This window comes from Pteropus alecto, unplaced genomic scaffold, assembly GCF_000325575.1.
Source record: "Pteropus alecto unplaced genomic scaffold, ASM32557v1 scaffold40, whole genome shotgun sequence".
Lineage (NCBI taxonomy): Eukaryota > Metazoa > Chordata > Mammalia > Chiroptera > Pteropodidae > Pteropus > Pteropus alecto.
Genome location: NW_006431919.1, coordinates 14,665,748 through 14,684,441, shown reverse-complemented (window position 1 = coordinate 14,684,441; position 18,694 = coordinate 14,665,748). Strand labels below are relative to the sequence as shown.

Genomic DNA, 18,694 nt, shown 5'->3' with positions numbered 1-18,694 from the left:
TCACTTCCGTTCCCAGAGATAGGTGCTTCTGTAATTTGCAAGGCTTCTGCAGGTGCTCTACATAGACTAGAGTTTTTACTTTTCTCACTACTGGCCCATTTCCTCTTTTCTCAAGTCTATCAAACAGGTTGCCACCTGTCCTCTTTCCAGCTTCCACATTTTACTGCTGTTCTTTTTTCTCCTTACACAAGTATGTCTTTAAAAACCTATCTGATCTCTTCTTGGTTTCAGAGGTGACTGAAATCAGGTGGGTGGTTCAACTGGCATTTTTAACTACAAGCCTCCCAATGATTTACTTTTCAAATGTCCTCTCTCCAAGGCCTGGAGAGAGGCAGAAGGGAGCATGGCGAGGTCTCGAAGAATCCAGCTCTCCTGAGATCTCATTTTTCAGAGGATAGGAGGGCCCCAGAGTAGCCCGAGAACCTTAGAAGTTGACTGGCTGACTTGGATTAAATTAAGACAATTGGTTTTGAGGTTAGATGTTCCTGGGTATAAAGGCTAGTTCTGCATTTTTTTACCAGGATGACCTTGGGGAAGCTACGTCCCCTATCTGGGCCTCAGTTTCCTTATCTGTAAAATGAGAACAGCAGTGCGCTGCTGGATTGTGTGTGTCCATGTGTATGTGAGTAGAGAGGGAGGTTACTTTAAATGACACGTACAGAGTGGCCAGCATATTGCCCTGCAGGAATATAACAGGTGTTAGTTCTCTTCTCCTTCCCCATGGAACTAGAGATTGCACCAGAGGTGACAGCAAAGTCTCCATCCCCAGGCCCTACAGCAGCCAAGGCCAGGTGGTGAAACTCTCACAAGTTCCAGCAGGCCATCTGAGTTAGAAGCGAGGCATGCGACCTCTCCAGTCTGTCGACATGCTGGGGAGGCTTGACTTGGAAGGCGAACCTGGCTTGTAAAACCCGAAGAAAGTCATGAGGAGGCTTGTGTCATGCCTCTTTAACTGGGAAGCTTGGGTTGGGGGATGCCCCAATTCCTGGCTAGTTAGGATCTCAGATAGGTTACCCGAGATGACCCTACTCCCTTTAGATGGAAGTCCTTGAACATTCAAAACGGTGGTATCTTTGAGCCTGATGGCATTCTTGGGAGCACCCAGAAGTCATGTAAGAGAACTGTGTCATTTACTCCCTACCACTGGTCACAGATCTATTCTTACTGGTTCCAAGAATCTGTTAAAAAAATCTGTCATTTCAATGCTGATGAATAATATTGAGTAATAATTATTACTTATTCAGAGCTTAAGAATATGACAAGAATATTTCAAGAACTTTACATTTGTTAACTCCTTTAAGCCCCATCACACTCCAATGAAGGTGATACTATTATTACATCCCTTTATAGATGAAGAATTTGAGACAGAGAAAAGTGGCCTAACTTGTGCGAGGTCACAATGCTAGTAAGTTGCATATCCTGGATTTGGACCTGGGCAGTCCAGCTCCAGACTCCATACGCTCAAAATGTTATGTGAAGTGTTTCATGCCAAAAAGAATATTTACTGAGCCATTCATATGTTCTAAGGGAATTGTTTTACCTAGACCACTGTTTTCAGACTGGGGGGATTTTGCCTCCAAGCACACATTTGGCAATGTCTAGAGACATTTCCGGTTGTCACAAATCAGGGCGGGGGGTGCTACTGGCATCTGGTGGGTAGAGACTGGGGACGCTGCAAAACATCACACAATCTACAGGAAAACCTCCACGACGGAGATTTATCTGGCCCAAATGTCTCCAGTATTGAGGCTGAAAAACCCTGACATGGAGCCATGAGGCGCAGGTACTATTAACATTTCCACATTAAAACCAAAGGAATGTCGGACTTAAAGAGATGAGGTGCGCTCCACAAGAAGACATAGTAACGATGGAATGGAGACTCGGGCCAAGACTTCTGACTCCAGAGCACAGTGACTGCAACCTCTACCGCAGCCCTGCTGTGTGGGAATGCTTCATCCCTGCCCCTGTGACTCTCTTCCCCACTCTGACTTTATTTTAGAAACTTTACATTTGCAAAAAATTCTAAAGCGTAACAGAATGAATATTGCTATATCCTTCACCTAGATCCAATTTTTAGCATCTCTCCGCATTTATTCTGTCTATCCCTCCCCCACTACCCTAATTCTTTTTCTTGGTAGGATGTCGGATTCACAATAAGTCCTCAATAAATGAATATTGGAAATGGTGGCAAAGATGAAAACCTAGACCGTATTCGAAGGCAGCAATGTGTCACTGACATCTGCTGATCTGCTGATTAAACTGACACTGCAATTTTGTTTCGTTTTTTTGTTTGTTAGTTTTTTTTAACCCCTGGACCCTCTTTGGAATTAAGTTGCAGACATGCATGTCCTAAGGGAGAGGACATTCTCCTAGACAGGCACAACATCATTATGAAAACATTTCAGTTGTCTGAGAATGTCCTTTCTGGCTACTTCCCCTCTGGCCTCAACCCCTATCCAGGGTCTTATCAAGGTATACATGTTTTATCTGATTTATGACTCCTGAGGGGCTTTCTTAAAAGTCTAGAACAATTTCCCATCTTTTTGATTTTTCACCGCATTTTTGAAGAGTCCGAGCCAATTATCTTGTAGGATATTCCACATTATGGATTTGTCTGGCTGTTTCTTCATGAGTCCATTTACAGTAAACCATTTGTCAAGAATCCTCCATGATGTCCCTACTGCACCACTTCAGAGGCAGCCGATGTCAGGCTGTCTTGTTATTGGCGATGCTCATGTAACAGCCATGTAAGGTGGCAGCTGCGGCTCTGTCCCATGTGAAAATACACGTTATCCTCCGAAATTAGCCAAGTGATGTGTGGGGTGACACTCTGGGTCTATGTAAAACATTCTGACCCTCAAACAGGAAAGTGTACACACTTGTCATTTTTTTTCAGACTGCATGAATTAAAGAGTGAAAAAAATCACTTCACTACTTTGAATCTGAGTTTTACTAGGGACAATATCACCTCTTTGGGCTATGGTAAGGACAGTGCTATAGACTGAATTGTGTCCCCCCTAAAGTTCATGTGTTGAAGCCCTAACCTCCAATGTGATGGTATTTGGCAGTGTGGCTCTTGGGGGTGATTAGGTTTAGATGAGGTCATGAGGGCGGAGCCTTCAAGAAGGGACCGGTGTCTTAATGAGAGGAGGTACCAGGCAGCCTACTGTCTCTGTCTCTGCTGTGCGGTAAGACCGAGAGAAGGTGGCCATGTGCCAGCCAGGAAGCGGGCTCTCGCCAGAACCAGACCATGCTGGCTCCCTCATCTTGGGACTTCCAGCCTCCAGAACTGTGGGAAGATATATTTCTGTTGTTTAAACCACTCCGTCTATATGTTATTTTTGTTACGGCAGCCTGAGCTAAGACAAATTAAGTGCTAAAACCCTCATGACGATCTCTAGGCCTGGCAAACCAAACTTCTCCAAGTGATGACTTCACACAGGAGAGGAGCGTCTGGTGACCCAGCGAAGCCACAGCCACCCTGACACCACAGCTTAATGCTGGACCCTTGGCCCACCGTAAAAATGTTGAAGGGACAGACGGAATGGGTTTGCAACTTGCTGCTGCCTCTCATCAGCTGTAAGTCTCGGCATGTTATCGATCCTTTCTAAGCCTCAGTTTCCTTATCTGTTACAGGAAGATATTAATTGTACTTGCCCACAGAGTTTGTACGAGGATGAACTGAAATAGCATATTCAGTCTGTAGCAGAGAGCCTATCATGTAAGTAAGCACTCACCCAACATGGGAAAGGATTGGATATTAGAAACAGTGGTCAAAGGGGAAAAAAAAACACATTGGAAGAGGTCGGTGGGCTCTTCCACCGACAGCTCCGGTTCTGGCATGGTGTGCACTGGGAACGGAGGGCTGGGGCCTTGGGCATGCCTGCTCTCCTCCTGCAGATGCCAAGGCGAACGAGGAAGCCCTGGCCTTATCACGTTTATATTCCAGTGGAGGAAATCCTCGTAGACATATAAGCGCACGTACTGTGCGTGACACATGCTACAAAGAAAATAAGCAGAGAGGCATTACAGAGGCTAACTCTGGGGAAGGCACTCTGCTGATGGACTTGTCACAAGGGAGATGGTTAGAGAAAATTACCTGAAAGATAAGACTGGAAGGATGAGAAGGAACCAGCTGTGCAGAAGGGTCAACAGAAAAGCATTTGAAGCTGGGCAACAGCAAGTACAGAAGCGTCGAGGTAAAAGGGTGCGGGGCAGGCTAGGGGAGCAGAACTGGGGGTGGGAGTGTCTCGGTGTAGCTGGAGCCTTAAGGATGAGAGCATGAGATGGGATGCAAGTGGCTGGCAGGGGCCTGATCCCACAGGGCTGTGTAGGCCATGGAAAGAGCAATAGGAAGCCACTGAAGACTTTTTTTTGTTTTTTAAATTGTGGCAAAATATACATATAAAATTTACCGCTTTAATCATTTTTAAGTGTACAGTTCAGGGCTATTAAGTGCATTCATACTGTTGCGCAACCATCGCCACCACCATCCACATCCATCTCCACAACTTTTTCGTCTTCCCAACCTGAAACTCCATCCCCGTTAAACACTAAACTCTCCACGGTCAACTTCCCCCAGCCACGGGAGGGTTTTAAACAAGAAGATCATGTAACCTGATCGGCATTCTGAGGTGATGACAAATGAATGAGAGAAAACGGAATGCAAATGGCAAATGAATCGCCGCAGGGCAGCAGGCGCAGGAAGAGATGGTCTGCACAAGGAGTGGACACGGAGGAAAACGGAGAGGTTCGAGAAGCCCTGAGAGGCAATCCAGGCAGGACGCGGCGCAGCCATTTCCTCCTCCCGGGGGGTGGGGGGGCGCGCTGGCAGTGGGAGGTACTCACAGCTGACCTGGGAGCCCAGCTTGTGCTCCCAGACGGCGTGCAGCTGCTGGTACTCCTGCTGTGCAAGCTCCAGGCGCTGCTGCTTCACCTGGTAGATCTCCTTCTGAGCGCTCAGGGCCTCCTGGGCCACCACCAGGTAATCCTTCAGCATGTGCTCCTGCTCCCGCCGCCATTGTACCCGGGGGTCCTCGATCTGAGTGGTTTCTGGAACAGACCCCAGAGATTCTAGGTCAGTACCTCACAAATATCTGTTGGGTTGGTGGCCTGTGGAATCTACTATCAGAAAACAAAAGGCATAATGAATAGAAAACCCACAATAAATGTCAACGGGTTAAACTTACCTATTAAACAACAGGGACTCTTCGTTTTGATTAAGCAAACAAACAAAATAAGCCAGGATCGATTTCTAAACCTAAAGTCAATCTGTCTGAGAACAGGTAGGAGAAAGATCAGACTTGAGTTCTAATCTAGTCAGAGAGGCTCAAGGACATTATAAATGCTTAAGGTCATCTGTTTAACAAAAAGTAAAGTAAAAATAACTAATATTTCAGAGGATATGAAGAAATAGGCACCCTCACAGCCTACTGGAAATGGAACGGCCTAACCAGAGGACTATCTGACCATTCACGTTAAAAGCCTTAAAATGTTAATGCCTTTTGGCCAGTAATCCCCCCATTGTAATTTATCACGATTAATAAACAAAATTCAGGCAAAGATGCATTTGTACAAAACCATGATGATGACGATGAAAATAAATAACAAGTATTTAATGTTTATTCTATGCCAGGTACTATTCTAATTACTTTATGTCTATATATTCTTTCAATACTTACACTAACTCCATAAAGGAGATCCTGCTACTACCCTCATTACACAGAAGAGAAAACTGAGACACAGAGAGGTTAAGTAACTTGTTCACGGTCATACAGGAAATAACTGCTCAAATAAGTATGTTATATTCATATAATACACTAATACAACCATTAAAAATAATGTCTCCCAAGAAAAAATGGAAAGGTGCTTCTGATAAAAAAGGGAAAGGACAGGGTGCAAAACTACATAATTCTGTATTTATCAAAGTAGATGTGTACATTCTCCAAAAGATTAAGAGGAAACTTCTTAGCAAATTATCAACAGTCAATATGTCTTCATCTTCATTTTTTTAAATTACGTGTACAATAAATATGCACAGCCGTAATTTGAAAAAAAAAAGAAAAGTCAGAAGACAAAAAGACATTCAAGGAAAATGGGCAGCTAGACACTGAACAGACGTGGACGAGGTCAAAGCCCCAATGCCCATGACTGTCACCTTCTAAGCCATTTCCCGGCTGGTGGGTGGGGTTAGGGGTGACTGACACAGCAGAAGTTGTATAATCACGGCCATGTGGTAAATCCGGTCTGGAGACAGGTTAATTTTGAATTAATGACTGGTATTTAAGGCCAGAACATGCCACTCATCTACTTAAAACTCTCCAATGGTTTCCCGCCTCATGCGGAGCAAAAGCCAGCAGAACCTTTGCGGCAGACCACTGCCCCACTGACGTCCTGCCGTTCTCCGGCCTGATGCCCTTCACCCCGCTTGCTCGCTCATTCTGCCATCTGCACACCTGCCTCCCTGCCATCTCTCGAGCAAGCTGAGTGTGACTGCACCTTGATTTCTGCTCTATTCTCTCTGCATGAAATGCTCTGCCACCTCCTTCAAGTCTCAGCTCACATATTCTCAATAAGTCCTTCCCGCTGTCCTTCCCTTGCCCCCCTCGATCTCACCCTAGCGCACCTTGGCCCCACACTCTGCTTTCTCTTTTTCCCATAATCCTGATAATTTGCTAATGTACTACATGATCTGCTTATGTGTTCTATTCATTTTCTCTGTTGCCAAAATGAAAGCCCTAGAAGAGACAAGGTCATCGCCAGTTTGCGCTCTCATGTATCCTGAGCTCCCAGAACAGTGCCCGGAGCATCGTAGGTAGTCGATAAACATTTGCTGAATGAATGAATGAATGGATGGATTTAATCTGTTCGAATCCTCTTGTATCTGTAACTCCTAAGAGAGTAATTTCAGTCAATGAACAAGACACACGCGGAGGACAGGTCCGAGTCCGCGGCTCTGGATGCTTGGGCCTCCGTGGTCGTATGCGCATCACTGGCTCCATCTACAGAGGCGGTGCCCTTCACCCAGTGAGAGCACCCTCAGACCAAAAAGAAACCAGTAGCCTGACAGCTGACGCCGGAGAGAATTCTTCCTATTCTGGCCTCCATTTACTCATGCCCTCCCATACGCCCACTCTATTTCTGCCAGCATCACGCATCACCTTAAGAATAAACTCTGCCATTGCTTGCTACTCTTTCCTTCCTTCTATTTCTCCAGAATCTCCCAGAAGCACCTTAAAATCCCACTCCCGCCATCAGAATTTAATGAGGGGGATGCACTCAGCAATTAGAAAGAGGAAAGGACCGATGAGGGTTCCTGTGCATCAGTGTTTAACCCAGCACACTATGCGGCCCTCCCAGCATTAACCTCATTCCCCATACACACTCAATTAGGCATATTTACTTCTCATTATCCAGTATGCAATCACAAGCGCTAATAAAAAGCTCTGCTACCCCCAACGACGCAATTAATGCCATTAGCTGTCTCTCAGAAACTCTTCTACACTTTGGTGCCAACAGCAGCCCGCTCATTCACCCTTTTAGTCATGCATTCGTGCGCGTATGCTCTTTTCTACTTAGCAAAGGTCAAGTGCACACCTACTATGTGTCTCACCAGGCAAAGGCCTGGGATTACGGAGATGAATGAGACAGTATCTTGCTCCAGAAGAACTTGCAGCGACAGGTCAATGGTTATACCACAGAGTGATGAGGGGCAAGGGAGGCACGGCCAGGTGCTATTGAAACCCCGAAGAGGAAGTGGATGGAGCAACACAACTCTGCTCCCCAGCACGGGTTCAAATGCCAGCTGTGCCGTGTTTTAGCTCTGAGTATTGAACAGCCACTTACTACCTCTAGGTTCCATTTATAATAATGACATGGGGATAATCATCCTAATACCCCACAGGATAGGTGGGAGGATGAAATGAGACGACGCCTGTCAAACTCTAGCCCAGCACATGGCACAGAGCATACGCTCAGTTAATGGGCTACTAGGATTTGGAATCCTATTCTCAGCCTTCGGGCTTTGCCAGGTATGTTCCATTTCATTCCACTCTCCTCTGGCCTGAAAGGATGAAGGAAACCCTCCAGTGCAGAAGGCTGAGAGTAAGACAGAAAAGTCCTCTCTCCTCTGTACCCAGGAACAAATGGGGCAGCAAATTTCAGAGGACGAGAATAGTGTTGGCCAAGAAGGTGCACAACGGATGAGGCCCAAATGCATACATCGACTCTCGGGGCTGGGGGACCACACCCTGGGTTCCTTCGACTCTCAGACGACACGCCCCTCCCTTTCTCAACCTATTCCTCCCTCACGGTCCCAGAGAGAAAGACACCAGGAGTCTGCACTCTGGGTCAGGATACTTGGAACACATACTAAGTGAGGGGTGCTGGCTGGTATGATGGGCTAGACGCACACACTTACGCCCATCCACTATGGACACGCATGTGTGTACGCTGCTGGAGACTTGCTGGGGCTCTGGGTGCTCCAAGATGATCTGGCAATGACAATGACACAACTGCTTTTTATGGCCAAAAAAAAAAATCTTCTGCGCATCAAATGATATATGTAAAAAAGAAAAGTATATATATATACACGCATAAACACATAATTAGTAAATTTCTGGAATGATACATACATTGTTAGCAGTGCTGGCTTTGTAAAATTGGTGAGATGGGGAAGTGGGGAGGGGAAGAAGACGGGAAAAATTTAAATCATTTCTTCAATCAAATCAATCAATTAATTAATCTAAAAAATTGGGGAGATGGGTTGCAAAAGGGCAAATTTCAGATTCTATTTAAATGCTTCTAAACAGTTATTTTATATGAGCAAACATATCTATCTCTTTCTACATTGACATCTCTATATAACAGTATAAAACACAACACAATCTGGCTTCCAGAAACGCTGCTGGTAGCTCTTCCAGACTTGGGGTGTTGGGCGGGAAGGCAGAGGAACAGGGAAAGGGGATGAGGGAGGGAGGGTGCGGGAACTTACTGGTGTTGTGGTCTATGAAGTAACCTCCAACCTGTGGGTCATAGGCCTCTTCCCATCCTAGTGGCAGCTCGTCGCTAATGCAGTCGGCGAAGGTGAGCGGTTTGGTGTACCTGGCAAGCGAAAGGAAAGACAGACTCCATCAGCCTACAGTCCCCAAGCCCCTCCCTGCAAACTCGCTGCTTCTCTTGGCCTTCCGACTCCTCAGGGCTGGCCCAACAGATCCAGAAACTTTGAACTGACACCAGATCTGTCCCTGTTGTCCCAGAAAGGTGAACGCATGGAAGGAGGCAGGGAATCTGCGTTCTAGTCCCAGCTGTGCCACTACGGAGTAATTTGAGCAGGTCACCTTCCTTCCCTAGGCCTCTGTTTCTGCATCTCTAACTGAGAAGGTTGCAGGAAAGAGCTCAAATGCCAACTTTTGCTCCTGGACTTGGATTCCAGCCCTCTCTGGCTTTTCTACCTGCAACTCACTAACCCACCCCACCCCCAGTCTTCATCATGGCTCTGTCCCATGTCTGCCATGCCCACTTCCCCTCTGGAAAGCTGGCTTACTGCAGCATCTAGAATAGCAGATGTTCCGTCCCGTGAATTTTGGCCAAAAGCCGTATTTATTTGCCTCTGGAGATGGTTCCCAAATCCTCGTACCCAGTGCGGTCCTTCCCTAGACAATCCAGGCCAAACTGATCTTTGAGCAATAACCACCCTCTAAGTCTCCATTTTGCGGGAAGCAGAGTAGCAGTAATCACCCAGTCTTGTGGGTAAGTCAACTAGACAAACAAATCACCCAACTAAATGAACACAGGCTTGCCAACCCTGGAAAACACCACAAACCACTGGTCAAATATTTCAGCCAAAGCACCAAGAACCTAAATACACAAAGTCAGCCTGAGGAGTCCATCCAGACAGCTCCTTTGGTTTCTCCCCATTGCTGCCTCCGCCTAAAATACATATTCTAATCTTCTCCCTCTCCTGTCTGCTCCCACCCTCACCCCTCCCAGTTTCGGAAGCCCAGAGGCTCAGCTTCATCACTCTTTCTACAGACTGGCGAACGGAGCTTCAGCCGGACAGGGCGAAGAAGATCTTAGATCGCTGGTCTGGGGTCCAGGATTTCTCATCAAGAACTTTCCTCTGACCACAGGACTCTGCCCTCTCTTATCCCGTGCCATCTCCTTCCTTCTTAGACTCACTCTGAATCAGACTTAAAGCAAACTACATGGGGAAAAACACTAAAGGAGCCACTGGTGGCGAGACCTGGTGTGTTCACGATCACATAGATCCAGGGTCTGGCACATTGTAAAAAATGTCGACTGACTGACTGACTGAATGAATAGATAGTTCAAAAGTCTCTGTTAGTGGGTAATTTACTGCTGTATTATGGTAGGAGAAAATGGGGAAGAAGCCAGAGGGATGTATAGGATATGCAATAGACTCAACAGACTAGGCACTAACAAATAAGCGTTCAATGAGCTTTACTTATATTAGCCGTGTGAGTCTGGCAACTTAACTTCTTTGAGCCTCGGTGTTTTTCTTTGGAAAGTGGGAATAATAACTCTCCAGGTTATCAGTTAGCTTAAGGAAGGTCATGTTTGTAAGAACATTTAGCATAGATCCTGGTAAAAATGAATGTTCAGAAAATATCAGTTATTTTCTCCATTTCCCAGAAGGGGAAACTGAAGCTGAGAAGGACTGAATAACATTCTCAAGGTCAATGACAAAGCTGAAGTGTCAGGCAAGGCAACGTGTCTCCAGAGTCCCTGCTGCCAGCTAAAAGGTTCTCTTGAAAGGTGATATATTCAGTGCATCCCGGAGCCCCAAGGAAAATCATGAGTCATTGCCTTGGAGGAAAAGAAGGAAAGAAAATGGATAAATGGAGAAGACGCACAGATGACTGGAACATCCCTCAGTTAAGAATGCTCTCCGTTCAGGAGCATCTGTGTCGCTCAGATACGGTTTCTGCAAAGCTGTGGTCAGTCCACACCATCACCATGCCACGCTCCACCCCAACTTCAGAAACAAAGTCCACAGGCCACGGCGCCTCCCCCTCCTCAAACTTCTCTAAGTGCTTGTCCCCTCTTCCTCATAGAGAACGAAGACCAGCGACCAAGAGCCGAATCTCGACCAACATATTATTTTATCCAATAATATATTCTGCATAAAATGCTTGTGTGTGTAGAAGAGAAATTGAAAAGATATACATTAAAGGGTTATCTTGATACAGGGATTTCAAGGTAATTTAAATTTTTCCTTTTTATCCTTTTTTTCCTACTATTTCTGTAACGTTAATATATTAATTATCACTAAAATATTTAATAATGGCTAAATCGAGGCCTAGAAAGCATGTCATAGACATATCACGTTCCCTCTGTGGGCAGCAGGTACTTTTCCTCCATTTTACAAATGAGTCGTTAGTAAACCCCAGAGGTTAAGATCTGAAGCCCCACTGCCTGATTCCAAAAATTAACGAGACCGTGTGAGTCTCAGCACAGTCAGGAACACAGAGTAAGCTATGCCCGAGACGCAGCTGACCGCGCTGGACCAGAGGGAGGCCTGCGGCAGGCCCGGGCGCTGGAACTGCTCCTCCCGGGACCTACACCTTCACCCAGAGATACTCCGTGCACCTGGACCATCCACGGCCGCCTAACGGAAAGGCAGTAATGTTGCGAAGTCATCAACAAGAGTGATTCCCCGAGCTCCCTGCGTGAGAAGGTGGGGATGGGGGAGGCAGGACGGAAACACCAAGAATGGGTCACTTTTCCAGAAACCCATGAACTCCGTGGACTACTGCAGCCTCAGACACTGAGAAGTCAGAACTGAAAGACATCTTAGCTATGAGCATCCGTGATGTGACTGACATGTGGTATGGGGAGTGGGGGGCGGGGCGGGCGGGGGACTGAGATGCTGTGAACACAGACCCTGTGCCTTCGTGAGTAAAGAGAATCGACAGTCAGGAGAGGGCAGGAAGAGAAAGGCAGGCTTTGGTCTGGGATTCAGGGCTCCCTTCAAAGTGACCGCAGCGGGAAGCGGAGGGCTGATATCCTGACGCCCAGAGCTTTTCCCTGGGAAAGAGAAAAGCTTCTGTTAGAAGACCATGCCACTTACAAGAAATCTGGACAGCAAGAATCTCTCTGGAACGAATGCCCAGAGGGAGATGAATTATTCAGTGTGCAGAGACGTGCCACTCAGAGACTCAGGATGGAGAGAGAAGTGTCTTTAGCTGCACAAAAATTTAAACGCACACACACCCATATATACACGTGCACACACCCGCTTCCTGCCAGAGGGAGGGACTGTTTAAACCAGTCCCCCCTGGGAAACTGTGGGTGCTTGTCTGTTCTGCAATGTTTCCCCTTGGGCAAGGGCCAAGAATGTGAGCTGGGAAGAGATGTCCACTTTCAGATGTGGCCAAGACTCCGGAGTCGGGGCAGGGGGGTGGGGGTGGCTGCCCAGAACTCCCAGCCCCCACTCTCCAATGAAGTGATTCACCCCAACCTTTCGGGGTACAGTCCCAGCCACCGGCCTCCATGTCTTGGGCTGCTGAAACCCCCAATGCGAAATCAAATGACCCGAGTGCCAGAAGGGTGACAGGGAGGCGCCAAGCAAGAACTAGTTCTGCCTCTTCTTAATTACAAACCTCTGAAGGAACACAAACATTCCAGAGTGTTTCACAACAGGGCCCCCCTGGAAAAAGGGCCCGGATTGTCACCTTGGAGACAGGTAGGTTCTGCGGGGATCGCCCCGCGTACACGGAGCGCACGGGCACGCCTGCCCTGCCTCCGGGCTCCACGCTGCTTTCCCGCGGCTGCGGGAGAGGGCCCGAGAGCAGACACCGCCACGGCCCCCCGCCTCCGGTATGCAGACAGTGCGCCTCTTCTAAGGGGGCAGCTCAGAGAAGGGGCGGAAGAGCTTCTGCCAAGTCGAACACTGGGTGGTGATTCTCTGGGAACCGAAGACTGAACGCGTAACATATCTTTCATGTTCCTGGCGCTCCCAAGGCATCCCAGCGCTTCCCACAGTAACCCCTTTATCGTGTCCAGCAGGATGCTGGCCCTCGACCCGGTCCCCTCGGGGGGACAGCTGGGCGGGACCACTTCCTAAAGGGCCCTCCGGACTCCATGGCAAGAACTGTCCAAACTTTCAGCGGAACCTCTCCTCCCGGCGCGGCACAATGGCCAGGCCGGTTCTTCCTCCTCCCCGGGCTGTTTCACATGCATAGTTCCCATAGCTTAGATTTCACAAGCCCCGAGTCCACCCCTTCACCTCCCAGTTCAGTATGGTTCGAAGACCTTCATTTGTTTAACAGATCTGGGGATGATGAAACCACCATCTCACAAGTTTGTTAGGAGGGCCGAGCACGAGGCACGCAGATGAGCCTCATTAATAAACGCCAGCTGCTCACTGGACGGGACGGACAGGGCCCTGCCCTTACGTTCTAGTCAGGGAGACACGCAGCCAAGACGAGCACTGATGTGGGTATTACTGAGACTCGTGTTATTTAGAAAAACAGAACAGGATCAAGGGAAGCCTCTGGGAGAAGATGATCTTTGAGGGGAGACCAGATGGTGGGAGCAAAGGCAACAGCCAGTGCAAAGACTCTGGGGCAAGATGATGGTGATGAGTCTGAAGTACATTAAAGGAAGACATGAAGCATATCTTTACGTGATGACTGATGAAGCAGAGGCAAAGAGGGGTGGATGCTGGACTTTTAGGGCCCTGGGGTCCCTGGTAAGGACTGTGAGCGCCGGCTGAAGAAGGCGACTCGGAGAAGCTGGCCACCTCACCCTCTGCTCTCTTCCTCCTGTCGATGAGAATTTATTGTGTGGACACAAGAGCTCAGTCCCAGTCCAGGCATGAGGAGGGCTCAGACATTTGAATAAGCTTTGTTGTTTCTGCCTTCAGGAGCAGAGGGTCTGGCCAGGGAGCCAAGGCTTACAGTGAAAGCAGGAAGTAACCCATCCCCATGACATCCGGTGACCGTAGGTGTGGTGTGACACTACCTGAGGCTGTGGACCACAGACAATTAGAGGATGCAGGGGTAGCTAATACGGTGCGAGGTTAGCTGGACAGATGTGAAAGGTCACTGAACTGGGAGAAGAGACAGAGACAACGGGAGTGTAGTCAGGGGAGGCTGGAGAAGAAAGAGGATGGTGGTTGGCGTCACGGTGAATCGAGAAACAGGGCAGAGGCTACACACACAGACTCAGAAATCGATGAAACTGGGCTGAAACCCATGCTCCACCTCGTGCACCACCGTGGGAGCATTGTGTAACCTCGTTAGGAGGTTCCGTCTCTGTGAAACTTAGAAGTCCCGATCTCATAAGGGTGTTGTGGGGATTAAACGAGATAACCCATACGATGTGCTGAGCGCAGGGCCTGGCATGGAATGAGCCCTCTGTATATGTGGGCTGTTAACGCGACCAGCTGAGAGACGCGTGTGCGCCATGCCCCGTGAGAACTGGGTCACCTTTCATCTCAAGGGGTCCGGACGTCAGCCATCATACCTCATCGTCACCATCGTCACTGTTCTCCAGCACACGAGATGCCCAGTGGTGGTCCAGCGTCACGGGCTCTCGAGTCAGCCACTACCTGGGTTCCGATGCAGGCGCTGTCACTTACTCGCTCTGTCCCCCTAGGCATGAAACCTAAACTTGTCAGAATCTGCTTCTTCATCTTAAGGTGCTTCATCTGCTCAGAGTGCTAACTACCTGATTCAAATGAGCTGTGCTGCATCCATGGCATACAGGGCTCAACCCACATTAGCTGTTATTATGGTTATACAATGGTTATAACCCAATTATACTGGAAGTCAGGTTTTCTATCCCTAGTTTCATAATGGGGACACTGAAGCAAAATAATTGTCCAGGTTAACAGCCTCTAAGCTTTGCACCGTTCCCCACAGCCTCCTTCGCTGGAGGAGCTGGGTCTGCTCACGCTCTCTCTTTTTGGAAATTAAACCAGAGAAGTTAGGACATGGCAGCTGGAGTGGATTTGGCTCTCAAAATTTGCTCTCTAAAGAAATTTCTGAGTTCTCTCTCTCCCCAAATTTTCCATCCCTCCCTCCACTCTCAAAACACCTGTCTCCATATTCTGGTTTCTGGCCTCCGTGCCTCCTCACGCCTCCCGATTGTGTTTGGTTCGGCTGGTTTGTCCAGAAGCTGTCCTGACCCGGTCACTCCCATTCCTGGAATTCTTTGATGGAGAAAAGGAGAGAGAGAGAGATCTGGAGAAGGTTCCAGATTGCTCTCCCTGTCCTCTCCTCTTCAAACTGGGCCCCAATAAACCAGTGGCTCACATCCCCATCTTCACTCTGCCCCAGCGAGTTCTTGGGATCACACGCCTGGGCCTGGGGCCTGTCCCCTTTCTCCGCCTCCATCCCCATGTCTCTGTGCCTCCAGCTACTGACACAACAATGACTCTGTCTCACTTCTTGGGATTTAAGTTATAATTCTGAGAACCAGATCATGGATTAGAGTAGGTATGGCCAACTGATGACCGGAGGGCAAAACTCAGCCTGTAGGTATGTTTGTCTACGGCGGTGCTACATTTTAAAAATGGAACTGGCAAGCCTCTTGGGACAGGCAGTCTCCAGTTGCCCACAGTCCTCACTGCTCTCTAACGTGTTACTCCTGCCTCTGAGTACTGGTGAAGAGCACAGGGCTCTGGAACCAGGCTCCCTGGGTTCGAATCCAGGCTCTGCCACTTTCAAGCCATGTGACCTTGGATAAGATACTTAAACTCTCTGTGGCTCGATTTTCACATCTGCAAAACAGGAAAAGTAATACATTTATTGAGCACTCACTATGTGCCAGGAACCGTTCCAAGCACGTCATGTATATTAATTCACTTGGCCCCCTGTAACAACCCCTTTAGACAGGTACCATTCAGACCACCTCGCAGTGTTCTTTGAAGATTAAATGACAATGCATGAAACAACACTCTGGTACACAGTGTATGCTCCATAAATGTGAGCAATTCATTATTATTCTTTTCACTATTATACAAAGGAGGCCCCTAATAATGCAGGTGTATGAAAGAATGTTAAAATCTAATTCCTTCGTTTTATTGGTGAGAAAACTGAGGCACAGAGAGACTCGCCCAGAGCCACCAAGGACAGTGGCAGAGAGAGAAGAAAACCTGGAGACCAACCCCAGGCCTACGTCACACAACACCAAGCGGTCAAGTCAGCCTGGTGCCGAGTTAGGATCCATTTGAAATGCAGCAGGTGTCTGAACAGCCTTCAAGAAATAGTTATAGATCATATCTTTTGCGTTACACAATGGTTATAACCCAATTATACGGGACGGAGAATTATCACTGGGTAAGAACCCACAGGAAACTATGATGCTTCCATTCACAGAGAGAAAAGGTTGGGAGACGGACTCTTCATTTTGCTCATTTCCTCACGGAAGGGTAATTTCCTGAAAGCCCAACAGCACAGCAGGACAGAGCACCTGGCATACGTGTTTGCCCCTAACCCAACTCCACCCCAGCTTCATCCTCATTCTCATTCCCGAGCAGGCTAAGAAGTTCTGTGCCCTATAGAAAGGGCCAACACAACCAAATAAGACTCCCACCCAGTTCCATCCTGTGCTAACAGTAGTCCATTCCTTCCCTGGCTCTACGTCTCAGTTTCCCCACGGGTACAAAGCAGTGAAGAAAATCTGCCTGGCAGGGATCTCAGGGGAGTAAAGGAATGAGTACATGGGAATGACTCAGCACAGCACCCAGCACACCAGCCCCGGCAGGCACGCAGAGCCCCTCCCTTCTGTACTTAGGACTCTGAGGGCACTCGACTACCCCACTCCCCCCAGCTTTACTCCTTCCGGTCCCCCTCAGCTCAGTTCTCGAAGGGTCTTCCCAGGTGCTGGACTGTCCAGGAGCTTCCAGCTATAAGAGCAGAAGACACAGCCCGCCCTTCCCTGGAATTTGGCTATTTCTGTTTCTCGAGTTATGACCCTCACCCCAGACAGACAAATGCAGCCTGAGCTGCTGGTCCTTCCAGAAATAGAACTGGCCATGAAGGCTTCTCTGGGACCCCACCTGACCTGGGGCCCCGTCCATGACAGCACAGCTCAGACAGACATTGTGAGGGGAGCGATGGGGAGTGATAAGATCTGGGTTTGAATACTGACTGTGCCACCAGATTAGCCAGGCCCTTGGCTGAGGCACGTGCCTCCCTGGGCTTCCCACGTGCAAAACGAGGGAGCTGGACGGCACCTCTTAGGCCCCCTCCGCAATGCTGGCCTTCAGAAGACCACAGTCCGGCCTGCCTGTCCTAACGGTCCAGGGCATTGCAAAAAGTGACTTTGCAAGAAAACAAGAATTAAAACATCTTTCACTGAAGGCCAATTAAGTATTAGGCACTGGACCACATGTAAAATCGATCATTTCCTTTATCTTCATAACATTTCTGTGAGGCAGATACTGCTACTCTCATTTGACCAACAAGGAAACGGAAGCTTAATAATAGTAGTAGTAATAATAAAAGCTAAATTTCGTTGAGTCGTGTAAAGTACGCGGCACTATTCGGGGTCCCTTACACAGACTCTATTTTAATCATTCCAAGCTGCACATTTGTAAACGCATTTCAGCATCACTGCCATGGGGCCGTGTGGTTGCACTGCTGGCCCCTTACAACACTGTCGGCAGCCAGGCTGTGGTCCTGATGGAGCCGTCGCTGCCTGTGTGTGCACACACATCAAAGGTGTCATGGGCTTGGGATGAAATCCCAGAGACAACAGTGGGGGCACTTTTAACTCCCTAGGAACCAAGTGGTTGTGGGGAAGGGTGGAGGAGGCAGTGACAGACAGGTTCTGCAACATTCCCAGAGCAGGATGGAACTGCCACGTAACTGCCATGTAACTGCCACGCTGGCTTCAGAGGCCAGCACCACAGCCTGTGAATTCCTCAGTGCATGCTCATAACACGGCTGCCTCACCCACACTCTTGAGGGCACCAAGGACGACATTTAAAGCGCGGACATGTTATTGTAATGGTCGTGCGGATGCCAGATGGGAGCTAGAGTAATTGTGGGGATCACATTCGTGGATTGTATATAAAACCATTTTTGAATTTAAAATAAAATTTTTTACAAAGCATGGACATCAATAATTTGTGACCTGGAAAAAGATGTTTTAGGAAAACTGGAGCTTTGTTTTATGTATTTCTTTGTGGGGTTTTTTTTTTTTTTTTTGGTAAGTACAAAAGCAATATGCAAGTTAAAAAAAAAAATCCCAATTTGAAAGATTCGTTTGAATGAGTATGAAATAAACATTCTAGTTAATTTTAAAACACTGAGTCATAATCTAGTTGGTAGCATTTTTCCTTTCTTAGTGGCACATAAAATAATGGTGCTTTTTAAAATCAATGTTATGTTGATGGTAATAACCACAAGCTGGAAACAACCCAAATGTCCATTAATAGTTGAATGGAGAGACAAATGTAGTGCCGTCATTCCTGGCTTAACAATGGGGGTACATTCTGAGAAATGGTTGTTAGGTGATTTCATTGTCATACGAACATCACAGAGCAGAAACTTGGGTGGTCTAGCCTGCTACACACCTAGGCTGTACGGTGTCGCCCACGGCTCCTAGACGACACGCCTGTACAGCATGTTACTGTCCAAAGTGCTATGAGATTAAATCAAGCATGAGCGAATGATGCAATCATGAGACCCCTCAAACGCAAGATGAATGAGGTAGCTGC

General features: G+C 47.9%; 1 protein-coding gene across 1 annotated transcript in view; it reads right to left on the bottom strand.

Moving 5' to 3' along the window:
• Positions 1 to 18,694, bottom strand: part of WWC1 (WW and C2 domain containing 1) — a gene marked incomplete at its 5' end in the record, with an annotated part of 130,525 nt that overhangs the window by 57,900 nt on the left and 53,931 nt on the right. The window contains 2 exons of the mRNA XM_025043164.1: positions 4,849 to 5,052; positions 8,993 to 9,102. Coding sequence (XP_024898932.1) covers positions 4,849 to 5,052; positions 8,993 to 9,102 — 314 coding nt within the window. The remainder of the gene's footprint in view (positions 1 to 4,848; positions 5,053 to 8,992; positions 9,103 to 18,694) is intronic.